Below are 23551 nucleotides of genomic sequence, written 5' to 3'. Positions count from 1 at the left end.
CAGCGGTCCCCATGTTCCTCCCTGATCTCAAGGTGCCCCCCCTTTCCTCGTAAATCGCTGCTCCTCAGCCAACAAAGGCCTCGTCCAGGCCCAGCCGTCTGTCGGCCGCCGCACGGAGCCCTGGGCCCTGTGGCCACCCTGCCCCCTGTGTCGTGAGCTCTGTTTCACTCCCCGCTTTCAGGGGAGAAGGAGGGAGCCCTGTCTTTACAAACAGCTGCCAGCTGCCCAGTGATTCCCATCGGCAAGCTCCACCCCGGCTCCTTAGATCTGTGGGTCACCCGGTGCCAGGACCCTTGTGCAGGGTCTGTGTCCTGGGGCCACCTCTAGTGCTGGTGGCCCACGGCCAGGACAGGCCCACACCAGTGAAGGGCTGCTGTGCAAGAACTCTTTGCAGGGGTGGGTCAGGGAGCCTCCCTCAGGGGACAGGGCAGCAGGGCGGGTGTCACCCCTCCCAGGTGTGAAGGGGGAAGGAGGTGGCCCCACCGGCCTGAGATCTCTGACCTCTGACCTCCACCGCTTCCATGTTCTGCATAGACGAAGCCCAAGGAAGCTGTGGGCGGAAGACTCGGATGCCACCATGTACCCGGGTGCGACCTCAGCCTTTCTCGGGGGGAGGGGGAGGGGCTGAGAGGAGGGCTGTCCTGAGCGTGGTGGCCCACAGCCCAGAGGGGACACTGGGTCAGCTTGGGCAGCGGTGGGCGTGGACAGAGCTCCTGGGTGTCACCCTCCCATGGCTCAGCGGGGCCCGGGGTGCAGCTGCCAGGGCCCATGCACCGCACCCTTCCCCTGGCTGTGGGCCCCCTGGGGTTGGCATGGGTGGCCCCCTCCCTGGCCGAGGCCGAGGCAGGCCGTGGACAGCCCAGCCTAGCAGCCTGGAGAGGCCGGAAATCCCCTCTTCTGGGACTCCCGGGACCCCCCACTCCAGCGGGAATGGCAGAGGTCCCTCCAGGTGACATTATGCATAGGCACCATGCAGGAGGGGGCCGTGGATGCCAGCATTGCCCCCAGCTCCCACCCCACACCCAGACCACTGCCCTGGGGGGAGCTACAGAGAAACCCAAGAGGGACACTCTGGGCCAATGACAGCGGCCACCCGGCTTCTCCATCGGGGAGGCTTGTCCACCCATCAGGACGGCCTGGCCTGACCAGTGTCCTACCTGGCCTTGGGCAGGGATCTCCTTGGAGGGGTCAGGGGTGCACATCTACAGGGGACTGGGGCCTGACCTTGACAGCAGTGCTGGTCAGCCCTGAAGCTCTGGCCACGTCCTGTGACGGCCAGCGGTGAAGTAGGACCGGTGTCACCAGCCACACATGGCGATCGCTGCAGGGCTGGCTAAGCATTTGAAGGGGACTCTAGGTCAGAGCTTAAGCCAGCCCCGCAGTGTTCCCGGAAGAGGAAGGAGAAAGTGGACCTGGGCCCTCCAAACAGTGGTTCGGGATCAGAGCCACGGACGAGGGAAAAGGCCCCGTGAGGTTCTCAAGTTGAAACGCAGGTCACAGGAGAGAAGCAAAAAGGGGTCGTCCGTGCGTGAACACGTGTGGGATGACTGACACCCCTCCTCCAGCGCGGCACATTCACCCCCCCGCCCCCCGCCACGGAGACCACCCTTAAACACCTAGAAACACCCTGACCGAGGTGAACGACCAGTGAATCTTCAAAGCATGGACTTTGATGGGTTTTTGACACAAGCATGACCACGATCCAGACAGTGAATGACCCGACTGTCTTCTCGCCCCTGCCTCGCCCCGCCTCTCCCCGCCTCACCCCCCGCCGGCCTGGATCCGCTTTCTGTCGCTAGATCGACTGGCTCCTTTTAGAATGTTATACAAATGCCTTCACACGCTTTCTGGACGGACTTCTTTCACTCGGCACAGCTGTTTTGAGATGCACCTGTGTCGCTGCGGGTGTCAACAGCTCGCTCCTTTTTCTCGCCGACTGGGCCCCATGGGACGGGGTCCGACCGTGGGTTCGCCCATGTGCGGCCCACGGACACGGGAGCGGCGGCCATTGTGGGGCTCCTCCAGACACAGCGGCTGTGGACAGTCGGGTCCAAACCTCCCTGCAGACATGGGCCTTCCCCTCGCCGGGCGGGCGCCTGAGAGGCAAGGACTGCATTGCTGGGCCAGACTGGACGTGCGCTTAGCTTCGAAGACCTCCCTGAAGGCATTTCCAGAACGACCCGACCGCGGGCTGCCCGCAGCACGGTGCGGGAGTCCCACTCCCGCAGCCCCGATGACCAACCTGTAGGTACGGCTTCTGCGTCTTGCAACCTTGCGAAGTGAGCTGTTACTAGCTCAGTGCCTTTTCTTCTCGTAGGTTCTGTGGAGTCACCACATAGAAGTAGAGGGGCATGTCATTTATAAACGGGGAGCATCTCGCTTATTTCTCTCCAGCCGGGCCGGGCCGGGCGTCCGGCCGAGCGCCGGACAGTGTGGGACGGGCAGCCCGTCTGGGTCTGATTTGGGGGAAAGTGTCCGACTGGCAAGCCTGGCTGCGATGTCAGCCGCGGTGTCTTCGTAGATGTCTTTCGTCAGGCCGGGGACGTCCTCGGCCTAGTTCGCTGACAGCTGTTTGTTTGGAAATCAGGAATGGGTGCTGGATTCTGTCCAGTGCTTTCTCTGCATCTACTGAAATAATCGTATGCTTTTCCTTTCGCGTGACATGGTAAGTTACATCGACTGGTTTTCCAGTGCTTAACCAACTTTGCATCTCTGGGGAAATCCCCACCTGATCATGAGGTATTATCCTTTTGTTTTACATTGTTGGATTGGATGAACTACAATTAAAAATGTTTCGCATCTCTGTGTTCGTGCCAGATTTTCTTCTGCAGCATCGGCTCTCCGCTGCGGCCTTGGCCTCAAGGTCAGGCGGGCTTCGGCCGCTGAGTTGGGTGGTCCCCCTCCTCTTTGCTTTTCTGATAGTGTTTGTGTAGATTAGGTTTTACTTCCCCCCAAATGTTTTGTAGACTTTCTCAGCAAAGCCCTCTGGGCCTCATGTTTTCTCTGGGAGAAGGTTTTTAACTAAAAATTCAAATTATTTAATAGTTATAGTCAGGCTTTTATTTCTCCTAGAGTGAGCTTTGGTAGATTTTGTTTTTCAACGAATTTGTCCATTTCATCTAAAGTGCCAAATTTATCGGCACGAAGTTATTCAAAATATTTCCAATTGTTCTTTTGATTGCATAGTATCTACAGTAATGTCACTTCTCTGTCTTCTCCCTTTTTTTCCAGATCCATCGGTAAGAGATTTATCGATTTTATTGATCCTTTCAAAAAAATCAGCTTTTGGTCGCCTTATTTTTCTTTATTGTTTTGTGTCTTCTGTTTCATTGGTTTCCAATGAGATCTTTACTATTTCCCTTCTCTCGTGGCCTTCGGGGTTCATTCGTCCTGATTTTCTCTAGCTCGTCTGGATGGGAGCTGAGGCCTCTGCCTGGGACCCGTTCTGTGCCGCGCAGATGTCTGAGCTGTAAGTTTCGCTCTGAGCGCTGCTTTGCCTGCTTTCCGCGGACTTCGCTATGTCATCTTTGCATTTCCATTCAGTTCAACGTAATTTTTAATTTTCCTTTTGGTTTCTTCTTCAATACATGGGAAATTAAGGGGTGGATTGTTTGGTTTGCAAATATTGGAGGACTTTCCAGGCATCTTTCTCCCTCTGATTCCTAATGTGATTCCAATGAGGCCGGAGAGCGTTCTTGGAACGACCCGAATGGTTTTAAATATACTGAGACTTGTGGCCCAGGACATGTTGGATGGCTCCATCACCGTGGGCCACGTCAGTTGACAGTGTTGTCCAGATCTACCTTCCGCGTGGTTTTCTGTCCACTTGTCGAATCCGACGCTGAGAGAGGAATGTTGAGACCTCTGAGTATAATCGTGCATTTACCCGTTTCTCCTAATCAGCTTTGCTTCATGGGCGTCTCGCTCGTTGTTAGGCGCATGCACCTGGAGGGCCACGATGTCCCCGCGATGTCGAGGGTGTTACCAGTTCGTCACGTTTATCTCTGGCAATGCGCTTGCCCTGCAGTCCGCTCTCTCCGAGCCCGACGTAGGGCTCCGCGTTCCTTTCGCGGTGTTAGCGCGGTGCATGTTTCCCATCCTTCTACTGTTAAGCTGTTTGTATCTGTGTTGGAAGTGTGTTCTGTGTCGGCGGCATATAGTCGAACCTTGCTTTTTCCTCCCCTGGTCCCCTCTGCCTTTTCATTGGGACGCTTGGATCATTCACGCTGAGCGCGATTCCCGATGGGGCTGGGTTTAAATCTACCGCCTTGGTGTTTATCTTCTATTTGTCTCGACTGTTCTTTCTCCCTCTTTTTCTGCTTGATTTTGGATTATCGTTTTTTAAAAATGGTTCTGCCGCCTTCGTTGCCTTGTTAGCTGTAATGTTTCGGTAGGTTTTTTAGTGGTGGCTCTGGGATGTAAAACTGTCCGTTTTGACTTGTTGTCGTGTCTCGTAAGTGACGTGCAGCGAAAGGCCCTCGTGACACGGCGCTTTCGCGTCCTCTCCGTGCTGTTGTCACGCATTCTGTATGGCATGAACCCCACAAGGCATCGATGGGATTTTTGCCTTAAACAGTCGATTGTCTTTTAAAGAGATTTAAATAACAAGACAAATGTTGGGGGCTTACTCGTGTAGTTAGCATTTCCGGTCCCATCTTCCTTCTGCCCAGAGGACGCGCCTTCACAGTGCTTGCAGACTTGCTGCTGGCTAATTCTTTCAGCTCCTTGTGTCTGAAAATAATCCTTATTTCACCTTTGTTTTCAAATGGTATCTTTGCTAATAAAGCGTCCGGGTCGACAGGGTTTCTTTCTTCAGAATTTTAAAGATGTCGCTCCCTTGTCTTCCCGCGTGCATTGTTTCCTCAGCGAGACACCCGCTCCTTTGTCCCTGTGTACGAAATGCTCCTTTTCCCCTCGGGGTGCTTCCAAGCTCTTCTCTTTACAGCCGTCTTCCGCACTTTGAGAGCGACGTACCGTGTTTCTTGTGCTAAGTTCTGTTGAGCTCTTGGGAACTGTGGGTTCGCGTTTTTCATTACATTTGGAAAAGTTCTGGCCATTTTTTCTTAAAACATTTTCCCTTTGCCCCGTCTCTCTCCTTTCGCGGACGGGGACTCCAGTTCCATTCGCACGTCACCGGTGGACGCTGTCCCCCGTGGGCCGATGCCGTGTTCCTCTTCCAGCCGGTTTCTCTCTGTGTTTCATGTGGGGAGTTTCTACGGCTACATCTTTAAGTTCACTGATTTTCTTTGTGATATTCTAGTAATCCCATTCAATGTATTATTTATCTCGGATATCATCATTTTTATCTCTAGAAGTTCAATTTGTGGCTTAAAGTTTTTTCCGTGTCTCTACTTAGTTCAGTCAATCTTTCCCCCGGCACCTTACATATGCGACGGTCACAGTGAGTGTGTCCGATTTACTCCTATCGTCTTTGTTGTTTCTGGGTTAGTTTTGATCAGTTTTTCCTCCCTCAGCATGAGTTATAATTTCCTGCTTCTTTTCACACTAACTTTGATTAGCTGTCAGATATTGTGCATTTTGCCTCTCTAGGCGCCAGCTCGTTTTGTGTTCCTAAAGTCGTTCTTGCCTTTGTTTCTGGGATGCAATTATGCGGAAGGTGCGTGATCCTTTGAGTCTAGTTTCCAAGCTTAACTGTCAGGCAGCACCAGAGCTACATGCGTTGGCGGGACCCTTCTCCCTACTTTACCCGATGCCCTTGAATCATGAGCTTCTCAGCGCCGGCTGTCAGTCGCCAGCGCCACCGTGTCCTAGGTGGGCCCTCGCCCCCAGTGGCTCCTTCCCCAGCCTCGAGTTTCTTCCTGCTCTGGCTCCCACCTATTCTCACCTTAAGCCCTGAAAATGATGCTCTTTGGGCCCCTGGGGCTTCTTCCCCATGCGCTCTCTCCTCTCCAGAACGCTGCCCTGTGAACTCTTCGTCGCCCGGCCGTCTGCGCACCTGAGGGAGACCGTGGCCGGGGTCCCTGCCCTGGGCCCTGGAGTCTCTCTCCAGGAAGGAGCAGGGCGACCGCAGAGCTCTACCTCTCAAGGAGCACAGTCCCTTTCTGTATGTCTGGTGTCTTGGGTGCTGTTTTTTACTTGTATTTATCTCTGTTTTAAAATTGTTTTTAATTTAGATTTTTCTTTTTCTTTTTTCTTTTTTTTTTGCTGTTTCAGGCCAGTGTGTAAACGGCCCGTTACTTCATCTGGAGCAGAAGCAGAAGCCTGCACATCAGCCAAGCACTTTCCAGACCTGGTGCGTTTCTCATCAGTCACTGCGCCAGCTACTGAGACGCCCTCTCTGTGAGGACTGGGGCCACGAACCCCACAGCTCCAGCCCACCCAGGGAGCCTGGAACAGAGCCAGGCGCAGCTTGTCATGGTGGAACGATGGTCATATGAAGAGCAAATAAATGCTTCTTGGGGCTCACCTGTGCTGGGCAGGTGGGAAACAGACACTTGTAATCCTCATGATGATTCCGTGGGATTAGAAGGCAGATGGGGGCGGGGGTGGGTCGAGACCAAGGAACTCGCTGGCCGGAGGGCTTCCTGCAGGAAGCGGCCTCGGCTGGGCGCTCAGGAGTAGGGTGTGCTGCGTCTTATGCGGGAGGCGGGCGTGGGTCCGGGGCTCCGCAGCGGCGCGGCGGGGGGAGAGGGAGCCGCCATGCCGCGCGCCTCCGCCAGGGGGCAGCGCGTCCCCGCGCCGGCGGCGGCTCGAAGCCGTGGGCGCCCGCAGCGCTGTGGGCCCAACTCAAGACGCGCCCTTCAGGCTCACACGCCCACGGTGCGGGCCACGCCTCCCCACCTGAGCCCGCTCACCTGCCCACCTTATCCTCCACCCTCGCCCCCCCCACTTCCCTGCCTGACCTCCCTCCCCCGCCCCGTCCCAGCCACCTTTCCACACACCTGCCCTTGGCAGGCTGCACACCTGTGGAGCTCTTCACGCTCCAGTGGCGTCTCCTCACAAACCTGTCTGCGAAGTTGGGGCAGCCTTCACACTAGCCCTGGACCTCTCCACCTACCTGCCGTGTTGTCCCAAAGCACCTGTGACTCCTAGCGCCACCCTCACCGTCCTGAGGTGGACCCTGAACCTGCTCTACTCTCCTGGCCATACGCAGGGCCACTCAGGTTGACTTCTGGGCCTTCGCTGAGGTGCAGGCAGGACGCCTCCCCTCACCCAGGAGGGGCCCAGAGACAGGATTTGAGAACCTGCCTTATCACTGGCCTGGGAAGGGCAGCCTGGGCCTTGATAGGCCCCAAACCCTGACAGCTGGCACGCCCTCGCCCTGCTCTCCTCTGCCCTGGGGACACAGTTCCAGTCTTCCCTGGAAGGTTTCCTGGAAGAGGGGGCTCCTGAGAGAGGCTGTTCCAGGCGGGGTTCCTGATGGAACAGCCTAGGCGAAGGTCAGAGGGTGCTGCCTGGCCCGTGAGCTGTAAGTCCGGGTGGAGGTGGACTGGACCCAGGCATCCAGGGCCTCAGAGATCACGGAGTTTGTGTCGTGGGCACTAGGCAGCCACAGCAGAATCAGCGTGTGCTTTAAAATGATTTTTGATTCAGGTGAAGACCCAGTGGAGGGAAAGCCAGGGGGAGCCAGGCCTGGCAGTGCAGGATGGAGAGGAGGGGGTGCGCTTCAGAGAGATCACACAGAAGCTGGGCTGGTGGGGGCTGTGGGGGCTGCGGGGACCAGCTGCGTGCTGGGCGCTGGGAGCGGGGGGGAGGCAGGGCAGTGCGGAGAGAATGGCCGAGAGCCGGCCTCCGCGGCAGCACTTCCGGTCCTGGACATGCCAAGACTGGGGGCGCCCTGAAGTGAGGGGCCCCTGACGTGGCCGTGGTAAACTACCTGCCTTCTCTGGGCTGCATTTCCTCATCTGCACCAGGTGACAGCCAGACGCTTGCCGCGTTGTAAGGATTAAAGGAGGCGCTCGGTGCATTGTTCTCTACCGTTATCATTATTAATGTCCTTGTGTTATCACTATCCGGTGAGAGGCTGGCAGCCTGCCAGTGGGCAATGGGACCATACCTGCCCTCAGTCAAGGGCACCAGGTAAGCCTGTGCCCCACATCACCTGAGACCTGCTCCCCCGCCGCCCCTCCCCGCAGCCGCTTGGGACCTCAGCGGGATCTTGGATCTCCCCTCTGCTCCCAGCGGCTCCACAGAGCTGGACCCTGAGGCCCAGGAACGTCCCGAAGCCAGCCAGTTTGCCCTCCTGGCCGAGCGAACGGGGCTGGCCAGAGGTCAGCTCTGGGGGTGCCCGGGAGGGGGCCGCCCCGAAGTTGGGGCCTCTGATGCGGCTGCGGACACCTGGCGGTACGCGGAGCCTGGTGGGGGCGCGGCCTGGGCGGGGGCCGGGCCCAGAGGGGGCGGGCCCGGAGGGGCAGGGCCGGGAGGAGGCGGGGCCGCGCCCCGGGGAGCCGCCCCGCCCGCGGGCCGCCCGCACCGCGAGGGTTAAGGACCCGGGCCGGCGGGCGGGGCCGGCGCGCGCGCGGATTGGCGGAAAGTTCGAGCGCGGGGCGGGGAGAGGGGCGGGGCGCGAAGGCCGTGGCGCACCGATTGGCGGGAAGTTGTGCCGGGGCGGGGCGCGCGGCGGGCTCGGCGCTCGCTCCGGGAGAGTTGACAAAGCCCCGCAGGGAAGGACGCCTCGCGGCGCGCCGCCCCGGGCCCCTCGCCCCGCCGCCCCGGGACTTCGGTGCCGGCCCCCGGCCCTCGGACGAGACCCCTGCGCTCGCCCCGCACCGGACCCTGGCCCCGGCCCGAGCCGCCCGCGCCCAGGTAGCGCCGCGCCGTCCCGAGGCCGGGCCCGGGGGCGCGGGGCGGCGGGGTGCGGCGCCCGGGGCGGCGATGACCGCGCAGCGCGCCCCGCGGGCCCGGCCCTGAGCCCCGCCGCCCGCGAACTCAGCCGAGGTGAGCCCCTCCGCGCCCGCCCGCGGTCCCGGGAGACAACTGGGGGACCGATTGGAGGGCCGGGGGCCGGGGGCCGGGGCGCAGGCCGGGAGGGTCCTGCTCCCCGAGCCGCGGTGCCGCCGCGGGGCACTGGCACGCGCCGCCGCCTCTCCTGGCCGCTCCGGGGTCCTGCGCGCCCCGCCCCTGCCCGGCACCCCACGTGGCCCCCCCTAGCGCAAATTTGTCCGCTAATGGCGCAGGCGATTATCTGCGGGGCCGCCGGTGTTGTGTGTCCCGCGGGCAGGCCCGAGTTACAAGCGCCAGGAATCCAGACGGTGCTTGGAGAGGGGGCGGCGGGAGGCGGTAATTAGTGTAAACCCTTTGTCTGCTTTGATACCCACGGTCTCCCCGCCGCCGCTTCCTGCGCCCGGAGCGCGGGCCCGCACCCCGACTCCTGCGGCCGGGGGCCTTAGACCAGAGGGTGGCGACCCCCACCGGGCGCGCCACTGACTCCCCCCACCCCCGCCTGCACCGCCCCTCAGGGCCGCACCGGCCGAGATGACGCCGAGTCCCGCGTTTCTGCTGCTGCTGCTGCCGCCGCTACTGCTGGGGGCCCTCCCGCCGGCCGCCGCCGCCCGAGGTGAGTCCTGGCGCCCAGCCCGGCGCCCTGGCCTCCGCCAGCGCCGCCCCTTTCCCTCCGGCCCTCAACCCTGCCCCAGTGCCCGCCTGGCGCGTGCCTGCGCCCCGCCCCTGCTGGCCCTGAGCTCAAGGCCCCTCACCGGCGGGGCGCCCCAGGTAGCCCACAGGGTAGTCCAGTTCACCCATGGGACCCCCCTCACCCATGCAGCACCCCAAGTTCACCCACAGGGTGCCCTCTCAACCTTGGGGCACCCCAAGCTCACCTGCAGGGCCCTCCTTACCCTTGGGTCACCCATAGGGTCCCTCCTCACCCTCAGGGCACCCCTACTGCACCTGTGGGCTTGCTAGCAGGGTGGGCTCTGGACACTGCCACATGCATATCCACACAAGTAACTGCAGTTGAGGGCAGCTGGTCACCTTGATTCTTGGGGTAGGCTGCTTGGGCACACTGGACCCAATTAGGCTGCTGGGAACCTGCAGAGGCCTCCATAGTGGCCAGGGTGGAGTGTGGGGACCATGGGGATATTCTTGGTATCTGGGACTCATGACCTAACCCTGTGCCCCAGGCCTGCCCGTCCCCCGGGAGGTAGAAAGCAGCAGCAGGGGACGGCGTCCCTGGCTCATAGGACACTGCACTGGGTGGCACGGAGCCCGTTTCAAGGCGGACCCCAAGGACCACTTACTACAGGCCACACCCTGTGTCTTGGCCTGTGCCACAGCAAGGCCAGGCCGGTGCTCACACATCTGACGTCGTGTGGGTGGGCCTGGGATGCCTCCTGAGGGACCCTAACCCCAGTCCCCAGCCCTAGCAAGTGAGGGCATCTTCAGCTGGTGGGTGATGGCGCCTGCAGGCTCTTGCCCACCATGGTCTGTTGCTGGCCTCCCCTCAGCTAGGCGGGACCTGTGCCCAGGCCAGCCCTTTCGGTGTGCTGACCACTCAGGATCGTCCTTGCCCTGTCCACCAGTCCTCTGAGGCTTCGCAACCCTCCCCTGCCGCCCAGCGGGCGCACCAAGCCCAACCCAGCCTTATATGGCCACATTCGGGTGTTGGGTGGCGGGCGGCGGCCCAGGTACCCCCCCTTCCCATGTGCCCTGCCGGGCAATGACTGGCCCGGCACTGGCCGGCCATCTTGAGGGTGGGGGCTGCCTAGCCATGGCAGAGCTGGACAACGGCCTGGGCAATGCGGCCACTTGGGTCATGCCCAGCAAAGTCCCCCTGTGGCCGACGACCCAGACCCTGATTCCTCTTTTATTTGGACTACCCTGTCTCCACACCTGCCTGTCCCCTAGCCATTTGGCCAGGGAGGCTCTGGAGGCTGCTGTCCTTGCCTGGTCATTGGCTGGAGCCTGAGGTGGAGTGGGAGATGGCAACGGGCAGCGGATGGCAGCGGGCAGCGGATGGCAGTGGACAGCAGGGCCTCAGTTGGCGCTGAGGGGCCCCAGAGGCCCCACACCCTGCTCTGTGCCCCTTGGCTGTGGCCTTGGGCTGTGCCTGGTGTCCAGCCCCGTGGGCCTTGGCTCTGCAGCGTGGGCCTGGCAGCGGTGGGGGAGCTGAGTGCTGCTGTCCAAGGGCAGGGCCTCTGTGGTTTTGGGGGGTGGGGGTGCTCTTCCTGGATTGTGCTGGTTTCTTGGGGCCCCCTACCCCCTCTCCCCAGGGAGCAGGCCCTGCGTGGCCCTCCTTTAGGTTGGCAGACCAGGGCGGGGGTTGGGGCCTTCTGCAAGCCGTGTCCTGCGGTGTCACAGTTTCTGGAACCGGCACACCCCTAGACTCGGATCATGTTTTTAAAGTTCCCCTTTCCCAAAGTTTCACAATCTTGGTGGGTTTGTCTTGAACTGTTTTTCTCAAATTTGAGAAAAGATCGGATTTGGCTTTTTCCCTTTCTATTTTATTTCTCACAGTGGGAGCTCAAGAGGTTCGGAACGAAATGCTTTTCACAAATAACTCGTACGAAGTTGTCTCAGGGTTTTCTGAGAAGTGCCACGTTCGAACTTTTCCAGGGATGGCTCAGTGGAGTGGGCTCTGAGCAGCCAGCCCCTGAGGTCACTCCCCTGTCCTCTGGACCAGCCGGCGTGCCCTGGGTGGGCTGAACCTTGCTCCCAGGAGGCTGGGTGCTGGCCAGCATGTGGGCGCCTAGTCTCGTGGGGAGGACAGTCTCGGGGCCGACCGGCCGTCAGGGCTGTGCTGGGGAGGGTCTGCCGATGCGTGAGGCAGTGGGAAGGTGTGTGGCCATCGATGATGGTAGCAGTGTGCGTGTGCGCTGGCTGACCTGGCCTCCAGCCAGGCTGCAGGGGGCCGCCGTCTGCCCCCAGTTCCGCCGGGCAGCGGCTGGCCAGAGCGCTGCGGGGCTGAGGTGGACGTGCGGGAGCCAGGCCGGGCACTGCGAGGTGGGGTTGTGGGCCAGCCACCACCGGCTGCTCCTGGAAGGGAGAATAAATCACTGCCCTCGGGGGGAGGAGGGGGCTGTGAACAAAGTCCCCTTTGGCTGGGCCTGGAGGCCAGGCAGCCCCTCCACTGTGCGGGAATCGCTGGGCCCCAGCCAGGGAAACGGGGCTCTCCCAGCAGCGCCCTGGCCTCGGCTTGCCGAGCTCCACTCTGCCGCCCGCCGTGTGGGGGAGGCTGGCTGGGCCTGCTGCGGGCTACTCACACATCGAAGCCATCCACCTTCGCCTCCCTGGGCCCGTTCTGTGTGTCTCCTGGGGACTGCAGCCTGGTGTGTCCCCGTGGTGGTCTCTGTGGGCAGGTCTCAGTGTGGGAGGGGAAGGGGTGCCGGGGCCACTGTCCCCGAGACCCACAGGCACCCTCCCCCGTGCCGCTGGCCACCTAGCCCGTCTTCTGCTCTTCCTAGTGCTGGTCATGGGGTGCTCCTGGCTAAGCCCGGGGTGCTCCTGGCTAAGCCCCGGGTGCTCTCTGGGCCCTTGCCTGGGCTCCAGGGTGGGGCTGAGCCCAGGGCCCATGGTCCAGGATGGCAGGGGCAGGGGGAAAGGCATGGGCATCACGGGGCCAGGCCAGGGCAGGCCTGAGAGAGGTGGGAGCTACTCAGGCGAGGAGGTGAAGGGCCTCCAGGTGAGGGTCTGTGTGGGCAGAGGGGCAGCTCACCTTGGCTGGGGTGGATGTCCAGGGGTCACGGGTGCCTTGATGTAGCTGGACGGGGGCCATGAGTGGGGTCAGACCAGTGCTGGGCCAAGAGGCTGGTTGGCTGGGGAGTGTGGGGAGGGGTCTTGGGGGGGTCCTGGGGGACTTTCCCACCCAGCCCCTGGCCCTGGGGAGGAGTCCTGGGACCTGCACCCCTTCCCCGACAGGGACCACCCCACCCCCCAGGGAGAACCAGCGTGGAGTGGGGCTCCCAGAAGCTGTCCCCACGGCAGGGTGGCAGCCCGAGGGCTACGGAAGCCCAGGCTTCATCCTGACAGGAAGCAATTGCTTTTCTTCCTGCCGTAAGTTTATTTCGTGGGAGATTTACACGAGCTTGTGCGGCCGAGGGCTGAGGAGTGAATGACGGGGCCTGCGTGGCAGGCGGGAGGACGGGGCTTGGCTGCCCTGACCCTCCACGGTGACCCCCTCTGGCTCCCGCGGTGCCGAGCCCCTCCGGGCTGGGCCTGCAGAGCGTCTCCTTGTCCAGGGCCACTGATCGGTGGCTTCAGGGCTGCCTTCTGCACGCCTTCTGTGCTCCGCTCGACCCTGGTGGGGACTGGGCCACACGTGCGTCCCCTGAGGGCTGTGTGCCCCCAGCCTGCCCTTCAGAGGCCTGCTGTGAGCTGTGGCCATGGTATGGGCGGGTGTGGGGCTCTCTCCTGGGAGTGCCCCGTGTGCCCCGTGTGTAATGTGCGAGGCCTCATAGCAGATGCGGCATCAGTTCTGCCTAAATGCCCAACCTCCCCAGGGGGTTCCATGCTCAGGGAATGTCCTTGTCACACTTCCAAGGCAACGTGGGTACTGGGAGCAGGGCTCATGGGGAGCGGAGTCCCTTGGGTGGCCTGGGTCCGGCGCTGGCATTTGAGGGAGGCCTCAGTGGACAAGGGACTTCCGAGCTCCGTGACTGCTGGGGTAGAGCAAGCTCTGGGGACCCGAGTTCTAGGTGAGGCGAGGTAGGCGGCCGGAGTGGGCAGTGTGGAGGAGGAATGAGCTCGGAGTCTGGGGGACCTCACAAGACCTGGACGTGGAGCGGGGCTTCTGGGTATCCAGCGGAGCCCCCTGGGTGGGCGCCGTGTCAGTGGGTCTGGGTGCTGCCCTGGTCCCTGTCAGCTGTTGACAGATTCTGCCCAGGGCAGTGGTGCCGTTGGGGTGACGTTCTGTGCCCGCATGGCAGGGAGGACGGCCCCGCGGCCGGGGTCTGCTGAAGGTCCACCCCGGGGGCTTCCAGGAGATGAAGCAGGCCTGGGGGCCCGCTGGGCCGCAGGGGACTGGACACTGCAGCCAGCTGGCTTGCGTGGTGGCTCAGGCTCTCCCTTTACCACGCCCAGAGTGGTCTGCTTTCTGGGGCAAACAGCTGTTCTGCGGGTCCCACCAGCCCCCCAGGGATCCTGCGGTTCCAGCCCCCAGGGGCCGGTGACCAGGAGCTTGTGTTTTCACGACACTTCACCCTGTTGTGGTTGTCACCTATGCCCCTCCTGGGGGCACCCCGTCCTTCCCCCAAGGCCTTGCCGTCCTGGGAAGGGTGCTGGCCCTGGGGGCCACTGTGTCTGAGCCTCCCCGGCCCAGCTCCTGTGCCGGACGTTCTTGTCATGTGGAGAGGACATGGGCCCCCCGCCCACTGGCCCAGCCCCACCACCCCACCGCGAGGTCACTCAGTACTCTGGGAGGGGTGCCCCGCATCAGTGGCTCCTGGACGGCCCCTTCACCCCATAGACCGTCTCAGCATGAGTAGCCTGACACCCACCCACCCTGGGCCAGAAGATTCCTTCCGGGCTGGAGATTTCTGGGGCTTAGCAGGGGAGCTGGCCAGGTGCGCCTCCTGCCCACTTGCTCCCGCCTGTATCTGGCCGCTGGGGGTGGGCGTCAGCAGCTGGGGCGGCCGCTCTGGGCTGAGCCCGAGACCGCAGTGCCTCTGCCCCTGCTGGGCCTGGCTGGTCCCTGCGTGTGGGGCCTGGAGCGGGGCTGGTGCCTGGGCCGGCTGTCCTGAGGGGAGCTTGGGATCAGCAGGCCAGGGCCCACAGACTGCCTTGGGCAGAGGAGGTGGAGGCTGACGCCCCTGTGTCCGGGCCCCTGACAGACCGCGAGCAGAGTGAGGACTTGTGTGCTGCTCAGACGTCCCCGAAAGAGGCAGGGAGCCCCTGGAGGAGGGGAGGCCCCCAGTCGCAGTGCCAAGGGTGGGGCGGCCCCCCGGCGGCCTGTCCCCATCTGTCTCCCACGCGTCACCCCTCTCTCCACCCCAGCACCCTCCCCCCGGCCCATTGGGGTGGGGCGGGGGGACAATCTCTGGACTTACAGAGGGATCTCGTTTTACTAAACCCAGGGGAGCTGAGTTCCTGGCCAGGTGCGGCGAGGGGGTGGGCCTGGGGGTCTCAGGTGCTCAGAGGTGTCCTGGGGTGGGTGTGTGTGTGTGAAAGGCTGAGGGACAGCCAGTGTGTCTGGGGGATGGCGTATGGGTCTAGGGGGACAGTGTCTGGAGGATGGCGTGACAGGGTCTGCTCAGCGTAGCAGCTTGGCCAAGGTCTGGGTGTAGGGCCTCCAGGTCGCACCCCAGCCCCTCCTGCACCCCCGTTCCTGACCTGGCCTTCATAGCTGGGGAGAGGGGGGAGAAAGAGACAGGAGAGGGGTGGTGACTCCCTCCCTGCCCCCCACCCCCATCGAGGGATGAGACCCTGACCCAGCTTCCGCTTACCACTTACCCCCATCTGCCTGCGTCCTGCCTCTGCCTGAGGCGTCCCAGGGCTGTGACACGGGCTATGTCAGGGTCCAAGCCTTCCTGGAGGGGGGCCCCCAGAGGGGGCCATGGTGCCGCTGCCGGGGCCCCCACGGCCCTGCTGGGAGCTTTCAGACTCCCGGAGCCTGCCGGCCTCGGCCCTTGCCTCAGTTTCCCTGGTGGGCAGGTTGGACACCTGTCCAGGTGGCGCAATGAGAGCTTGAGTCTCCCATGCTAAGTACAGAGCGTCGGCAGCTGAGCTGGCGGCCAGCATTCCCAGGAATCCGGGGGTGGGGTCCGGGCTTCCCGTTGCCGGGGTCTGCAGAGGCGGGTGTGGGGGCGCCCAGGGGCCTGGCCTGGCCTAGGCTGGCTGCAGGGGTGGGGGAGGGGCTGTTTGCTTTAGGATAAGGCTGGCTCCAGCCTGACTGTCCCCCAGCACTGCTCAGGGGGCCGCCCCGGGGCCACACTTCCGGCCGTCTGGCAGCACTTGGCTCTGTCCCTTCTCTCTGCAGTGACGGAGGGGGGTCCAGTCCTGCACCCGCGTGTGGCTCCAGCTCTCCTGCCTGGCTTGGGGTTGGGCCGGAGGAGACTCCGGCGCGGCTGGCGGGTCCTGGGAGGGTGTCGGACTCACCCCCGATTGTGCCCCCTGGATGACGTTAGGGCTGACGATCCTCAGCAGGAGGACGCTGCCTCTCAGGCCAGGCGCTGTCCCGCCCTGTGCTTTCTGAGAAGCTGCATGTGTCCGTGTGTGCCCAGGTGTGTGTCAGCCTGGGAGGCCCAGGGCGCTGGCGGGCTTGGGGGATGTTCTCTTTGTCCTGCAGCCTGGGAGGCCCCTGTGAATGGTGGGATTTCAGGCAATGACAGGTGGCAGACAGGGTCTGCCTGGGAGTGAGGCTGGGACCCTGGCTGGGCTGGGGGGGCCTCAGGAGGCCCCTTGTCTGTGGGTCCTGCAGCCCCTCCCTGTGGATGAGAGTCTGGGGGGCCCTGGAGACAATCTGGGGACTGGGGAGAGGTGGTCTCAAAGCCCTTCTTGGGGTGAGGGTGGGAGGCTGGTGAGGAGGGGGCTGGCTGGGGACTTTGGGGGTAGCATGGTGGGTGGGGGACCCGAGGCAGAGGCAGGACGTGGGTCCCGGGAAAGGCTGGGGAGTGGGCTTGCATCTTGGCAGGGTGGGCTTGGCAGAGTGCGTGAGAATGGGTGGGCCGGGAGGGCCCCCTGTGACCTCCAGGCCCCCATTTTTGTTCATGGTCCTAGAGGGAAGGTGCCCAGTATCATTGTCCCTCACACCCCAGTCCCCCAGCAGGATTGGGGTGACACCACTGGAGTCCGAGACTGGACCTGGGACCTGTCCCTACCAGGGAGTCCTGAGGCGCCTGGACCCCAGTACCATGGATGAGTGGCGAGGGGCTTGGCGCCCCGCGAGGGCCCAGGGGCGCCCGGGGTGGGCGATGCCGAGGGGAAGCCAGCGCCGTGGGTCTGGCAGAGCCCGGACGCTCTCGGGCCCCGGCCGCAGCCTCGGCCGTACATCAAGGAAACACTGGCTGGTTATTAAAAACACACGCCACCCACAGCCCGTGCGAGAGCACCCAGGGACAGCTGCGAGGCCAGCGTGCGGGCGGCCGGCCCTCCCCGCCTGGAGTGGCTGCAGCGTGGGGTGGACGCGCCTCCCTGGTGGCTGGCGGGCGGGGTCACGGAAGCCGGCCCCCGGGAGGGGCGGCAGGTGCCCATGGCTGCCTCTTCTGGTCTGGGGGTACAGTTGATGGGGTGACTGTGCCTGAGAGCCCAGCACCCCCACGCTTGTCCAGTGGTACAGGGGCTGCCACAGCCATCAGTGCTGGCCGGTGCTGGCCGGGAGATGGCCCAGTCCTTCCCGACACCTGCAGTGTCCTTCCCAGCACACTCCACTGTCCCTGCCTCGAGTCCAGAGGCACCAGGCCGACAGACTCGGTCTGGGTTCCTTCCGGCCGCTGAGGGGCTCCGTGGCCTCAGCCGAGGACACAGGCTGGGCGGGGGGGGCGCGGGCAGTGGGCACGGACCATGGCCGAACGGGAACCCCGCACCTGGGTCCAGCATCCCCCGTGCCTCGCCCTCTGACCCCAGGGCCTTGTGGTCACGCCCGCTCCCCCAGCGCTGTGAAGCCATGTGTTGGGTGTGGCCGGCAGCAGGGAGAGGCAGCCACACACACGGAGACCCGTGCTCACCCGGGAGCCCACGTGCACACAGGCCAGCAGAGGCACGGGCCGCAGACACGGTACCCGTGTGCGTGCCGCACGGACACACAGGCCTGTGCGGGGCCTGGGAGGCCCCTTCCTGGGCGAGCTGCTCCGGGCAGCCGGCATTCTGGTTTCTGGGCCGTGGCGTGTGGTGGGTGCTCAGTGGACGCAGGGCTGGCCCACAGTGGGCTCGGTGAACACTGGCCACCTCGGTCTGGGAGCAGGGCCCGCGCCTCAGGCCCCGCCGCGGCTGCCGGGCAGGGGCCTTGGGCGGGTGGCCGCGGGGGCGGCCCCCTGACTTTTGGTGCCCATGCCGCCTCGGCGGCTGACCGCCTGCCGGTCCCCATCTCCCTGACGGAGCCCTCTGACCCGCCCGCAGGCCCCCCGAGGATGGCGGACAAGGTGGTCCCACGGCAGGTGGCCCGGCTGGGCCGCACCGTGCGGCTGCAGTGCCCCGTGGAGGGGGACCCGCCGCCGCTGACCATGTGGACCAAGGACGGCCGCACCATCCACGGCGGCTGGAGCCGCTTCCGCGTGCTGCCTCAGGGGCTGCGGGTGAAGGAGGTGGAGAGGGAGGACGCCGGCGCCTACGTGTGCAAGGCCACCAACGGCTTCGGCAGCCTCAGCGTCAACTACACCCTCATCGTGATGGGTCAGTGCCGGCCGGGCGCAACCCCCCCAGAGCCCCCAGCCCACAGCACCCTGTCTGCGCTTGGCCACCGTCACCTCCTCTGAGCCCAGGACAGGGGCCTGGCCTCTGTCACCACCCCCAGCCTGGCCCCCTCTCAGGCCTATACTCCAGGGCCCCTTCCTGCCCAAAGGCTCTGCTGACCACAGCCAGGGCTAGCTGGGGGGGGGCAGCCGGGGTGGGTGCCCGGCCGTAGGGTAGTGGTCCCAGCGAGGGTGGGCGGGGCAGGCCTGTGGCCTCGGCGTCGGCAGTGACTTTGAGGCTCAGGTTTCTGAGTTCAGAGGGACCGCTGGGAGCAAAGGCAAAGGGCCTTGTGTTCTCTTCTGCCTCTGGGGCCCGGGCTTGGGGCCTGGGTGGTGTCCCCAGTGACACGCCCTCCACTCACTAGTACCAGGCGCTGGCACCGGGCCTGCCCCACGGGTGAGGCGTGGGTCTTTCTCACGGAGGGGGCGCCGGGCGCCTGCTTCCCGCTCACCGGGGGCGGCCTGAGGACTGGGCCTCGGTCCTGGGCTCCATGCAGGTGTCCTGTCCCGGGGGTGGGGTGGGGGCAGGCGTCCTCAGCGTGCCCCGCCCCCACAGGCCCTCCTCTGGGGTGTGGAATGGGAACGCTGCGGCACCCCCACGTCCTTTCAAAGGGGCAGTGACGGGGCGGCATGCGAGCCATGTCGCTTCACCCAGCCCTCGGCCCCTTGATGTGGGCTAGGGTTACTGCAGCTGCTGGCTGTGCCCGCCCCGCCTCCCCAGCCTGCAGACCCCCGGAGCCGGGGTGGGGGGCCAGCTCTGGCCCCGCTCATGCCTCTCCGGGTCCCCTGCCCAGCTGTCTCTGGGACTGAGACGTGGGTGTGCGCCCCTGGCCTTGCCTGCATGGCTGGCGCTTTCCCAGCTGGGGTTGGGTGGGGGCGGCGGGGGCCCCCTCATGTGCCTTCCCCTCTGCAGAGGACACCAGCCCGGCCAGGGAGGGCCCAGGGCGTGAGGGCTCCTCGGGGGGCCAGGAAGACCCAGCCGGCGAGCAGTGGGGTGAGCAGGGTGCGCGTGTCACCGTCCGTGGGTGCGGGGGGGGTGGGCCGGCCCTCCGAGAGCCCCGCTGACCGCCTCGCTGCCGCCCGCAGCACGGCCCCGCTTCACGCAGCCCTCCAAGATGAGGCGCCGGGTGATCGCACGGCCCGTGGGCAGCTCCGTGCGCCTCAAGTGCGTGGCCAGCGGGCACCCGCGGCCGGACATCACGTGGATGAAGGACGACCAGGCCTTGGTGCGCCCCGAGGCTGGCGAGCGCAGGAGGAAGACGTGGACCCTGAGCCTGAAGAACCTGCGGCCCGAGGACAGCGGCAAGTACACGTGCCGCGTGTCGAACCGCGCGGGCGCCATCAACGCCACCTACAAGGTGGACGTGATCCGTGAGTGCCGGGCCGGGGGCGGGGGCTGGCGCGGGCCGGGGCCGCGCCCACACGCTGTGTCCCCGCAGAGCGGACGCGCTCCAAGCCCGTGCTCACGGGCACGCACCCCGTGAACACCACCGTGGACTTCGGGGGCACGACCTCCTTCCAGTGCAGAGTGCGCAGCGACGTGAAGCCCGTGGTCCAGTGGCTGAAGCGCGTGGAGCATGGCACCGAGGGCCGCTACAACGCCACCATCGACGTGGGCGGCCAGAAGTTCGTGGTGCTGCCCACGGGCGACGTGTGGTCCCGGCCGGACGGCTCCTACCTCAACAAGCTGCTGGTCACCCGCGCGCGGCCGGACGACGCGGGCATGTACATCTGCCTGGGCGCCAACACCATGGGCTACAGCTTCCGCAGCGCCTTCCTCACCGTGCTCCCAGGTGGGCGCCCGCCCCGGCCGGGACCAAGGTGCCCCCCGTGGGCCCGCCTTGTGCCGACGTCCCCCCACACCCTCTCCCCCGCTCTCTCCTGCAGACCCGAAGCCGCCAGGGCCGCCCGTGGCCCCCTCGTCCTCAGCCGCGAGCCTGCCGTGGCCCGTGGTCATTGGCATCCCAGCGGGCGCCGTCTTCCTCCTGGGCACTGTGCTGCTCTGGCTCTGCCAGGCCAAGAAGAAGCCGTGCTCGCCCGCGCCTGGCCCTCCCGTGCCTGCGCACCGCGCACCTGCGACTGCCCGGGACCGTGCTGGGGACAAGGACCTGCCCGTGCCACCCGCCCTCAGCAGCACCACTGGCGTGGTGCTGTGTGAGGAGCTGGGCGCCCCAGCAGCCCCCCAGCACCTGCTGGGCCCAGGCTCGGCTGTCGGCCCCAAGCTTTACCCCAAACTCTACACGGATGTGCACACGCACACGCACACGCACGTGGAGGGCAAGGTGCACCAGCACCAGCATGTCCACTACCAATGCTAGATGCAGCCGCTTCTGGAGCAAGCGGGCTGGGAGCAGAGGGCCACGGAGGAAGCTGGGCCGCCGGCGAGAGGCACGGCCAGCAGCCTGGGCACCTTGTGCGAGGCACACACACACTCCTGGACATGCACACGCCGCAGATGTGTGCGTGCGACACACACAACACACACCACACACGGACATACTGCAGACACACAGTCACACCCACATCCAGACTTAGAGCCTTGGGTGAGGCCTGTGTCTGTAACTTGGCAGAGCACGTGTGGCGGTGGGCCAGTTGATGCGTGAAGCCCTTGGCCTGTGTGGAGGGTTGCACGGGGCCGGCGGTCATTACCCCCGGCCTGGCAGGAGATCTGAGAGGCACCCTGGCTTAGCAAACCCCAAACTCCCTACCCTGCCCCACGCCTGCCACCCGTCTCCCTGCCCAGGCCTTGGCAGGTGGGTGCCTATTTTTGCCACCACCTGTCCCAGGTGCCCAGGAGCCCACCAGCGTCCGGGGCTGGGAGTCGGGCATAGCGGTCTCGGGCCTTGTCTCAAGAGGCCGGAGCCCAGCCGGGGCGCCTCTGTGCCCCCCTCCCTTGCCAAGGGGCAGGGGGCCCTGATATTTATATTTAAGAAATTAAGATAATAATATTAATGATGAAAGGAGGGCTGGGCCACAGAGACCTGGCCATGCTGGGTGTCCACCTCAGAGCCAGGCTCCTGTCACCCCACTGCCCGAGGTGGCCCCAGACCTCTGTGATTTTATATAGAGTTTGAGCTGAGGCTTCGTATATTTAATTTATTTTGTTAAACAAGAAAATGTGCATCTTTTTCCTCTAAACTGGTGTCTGCCTGTGTGTGCAGGTGTGTATGGGGGGCCCTGTGTTTGTGTGCAGATGTGCGTGTGGGCTCGTGTCTCTATAGGTGTGCATATGTGAGCCTGTGTGCCTGTATTGGTGTACAGGTGTGTGCACATTTGTATGTGCCCACATCTACACGGGTGTGCACATGTGTGGGCCTGCCTGTACAGGTGTGTGCACAGGTGTGTGTGTGGGCACCTGTATCTGCATGTGGGCCTGAGTCTTGGGTTCCAGAACCAGGAGCACAGAGGGTCTTGGAGTCCCATTGCTGGGCCCGAGGCTCTGGGCTGGGCCAGGGTCCGCGGGGCCATCGTCAGCGCCCTGGACAGAAGCACTGCCCCACACACTTGCAGCTGGCGTCCTGGCCCAGTGGGTGTCCCCCTCTGGTGCAGCACCCGTGGCCCTCAGTTCAGGGCCTGTGTCTGCCCCACCCTGCATTCTGGGGGTTCAGCATTCTGAGGGTTCAGCTGCATGGCCTTGAGGGGCTGAGGCAGCCTGCAGGGCACCGTCTGAAGAGTCTACCTGCCACGCTGGGTTGTGCAGCGTGGTCTCACTGTCCAGACAACCTGCGGCTCCGACTTGCTCGGCCGGCCCTCAAGGGTGGGGCTGCCTCCGGCCCAGGGCTGCTGGCGCCTCTCAAGAAAAGGCACGACGGTAACTCGTGTGACTGGCCAAGCTACCGGCGCGAGGCACGCTGCATCCCCAGAGGCTCGGAACGTCCGGCAGGAAGGGCAAGGCCTTGCCGGGGTCCAGGGCACTGCTTGAGCTGGCCCTGGGTCTCGGCTTCACGAGACAAAGCCAGACTCTGCCAGCTGGGGGACCCACCATCCTTCCCGGGCAGTGCTGGGCCCCCAAGATGAGGGCCGAGTCCACACCCCTCTCCAGCTGAGTCCCCAGGGCTGGGCCCCCGGTCCCCCGCCCCCTCCGCCACCGGGACCCCCTTGCAGTGCAGGATGGAGGCCTCTGTCCTCTTCAGCATCATCCCGCCCTCTGGCTTCCCCGGGGTGGACCCCACTCCTGTCCCCAAGGAGGCAAGGGCTGACCTTGAGGGAGGCCCCACTGGGGTGGTCCTGGCTCCATGGGTAGAGACGGGGCTTGGGGCAGGGCCACCTGCAATGGACGCTGTGGGAGACCCAGGTCCCGGCTGCTGCGGGATGCCCGCAGTCACCAGCCCACAGCTGGTGACCCAAACAGATGCTGCCCAGACAGGGCAGGCTTGGGACTGACGCCTGGTTGGGTTTCAGTCTAAGGTCGGGGTGGGGTTGGGGGGGTGACCTTGGGCTGCAGGGAGACCGTGGGCAGAGGAAGACCTCGGGTGGTGGGCAGTGGGCCAACTTCAGGTCACGGGATGAGCTGCCCCCTCCCCAGGGAGTAGCAAGGGGCAGGCACCCTGGATAGCACAGCCCCCATCACCTCCCAAGGAGACAGAGACCCCGAACTTGGCCTGTGTCCTTGGCCTGAGGTCCAGTGCTGTCCACCAGGGGCCCACGTGGGCACTGTTCTAATAGCCCCAGGGGAGTCGGGGGCTAATGACCTGCCGCCCCCCTGGGCTACACTCCCATGGGTGAGAGAGGCCTGGGCTCCGGTTCTCACTGAGGCGGTGGTGCTGGGCTCCCATCCCCTGAGGCCTTTTCAGGGGCCCTGAGGAGAGGGGCTGGTCCCTCCAGACATGTTGGATGTTGGGCTTGCTGGGGGACTAGAGAGAGGCCACACCTTCACAAGGCTGCCCTGCCCCCTCAGACCAAGCCCCCCACTGCCCTGGGGCTCAGAGCCCCTCCCACAGCCAGAGCCCCTACTCCCCACATCGTCAGCAGTGGCAAAGCAAAGCCGCCCGGAGGGGCGGGCGCCTGCAGCCCCGTGGCACCTTCCAGACCTTGTCCTTAGTCCCCATCACCCAGCAGTGGCCCCCCGCAACTCCGCTGACCCTGGGCTGTCCCCGCTCCGCACCTCCACGACCCTAGGGTGATTTCCGTGCCCACGTGGGCGCCCGTTGATTTCGGCTCCGGTCTCCTCCCCGCCCCTGTGTGCAGGAGCCCGGATGGCGAGGACCCCCGCTTGGCGGAGGCGCATGCGAGAAGCCCTCACCCCGCACTCCCTGCCTTCCCATGTGCGA

The 23551-nt window shown here is 64.3% G+C and overlaps 1 protein-coding gene and 1 long non-coding RNA gene across 4 annotated transcripts; both read left to right on the top strand.

Moving 5' to 3' along the window:
- Positions 1 to 1814: 1814 nt before the first annotated feature.
- Positions 1815 to 6414, top strand: LOC120582928 (uncharacterized). Its single transcript, XR_005647683.1, has 3 exons — positions 1815 to 3469; positions 5914 to 6064; positions 6175 to 6414. It is a non-coding gene; the product is annotated as an uncharacterized LOC120582928 (long non-coding RNA).
- A 2238-nt stretch (positions 6415 to 8652) lies between these two features.
- Positions 8653 to 21419, top strand: FGFRL1 (fibroblast growth factor receptor like 1). Of its 3 annotated transcripts, none has more exons than XM_039838359.1 (7): positions 8653 to 8898; positions 9420 to 9517; positions 17950 to 18222; positions 19195 to 19275; positions 19368 to 19583; positions 19721 to 20074; positions 20169 to 21419. In XM_039838359.1, the coding sequence occupies exons 2-7, from the start codon at positions 9436 to 9438 to the stop codon at positions 20597 to 20599; spliced, it is 1437 nt and encodes a 478-aa protein (XP_039694293.1). In that variant the 5' UTR covers positions 8653 to 8898; positions 9420 to 9435; the 3' UTR covers positions 20600 to 21419. The 3 variants fall into 3 exon arrangements, with proteins under 3 accessions (XP_039694293.1, XP_039694294.1, XP_039694292.1); XM_039838358.1 differs by having other exon boundaries at positions 8657 to 8898; positions 19368 to 19652; XM_039838360.1 differs by lacking the exon at positions 19195 to 19275 and having other exon boundaries at positions 8654 to 8898; positions 19368 to 19652.
- Positions 21420 to 23551: the final 2132 nt, after the last annotated feature.

The sequence above is a fragment of the Pteropus medius genome, unplaced genomic scaffold (assembly GCF_902729225.1).
Source record: "Pteropus medius unplaced genomic scaffold, Ma_sr-lr_union100, whole genome shotgun sequence".
In the NCBI taxonomy this organism is placed as follows: domain Eukaryota; kingdom Metazoa; phylum Chordata; class Mammalia; order Chiroptera; family Pteropodidae; genus Pteropus; species Pteropus medius.
This window is presented reverse-complemented; position numbering and strand designations above follow the sequence as displayed.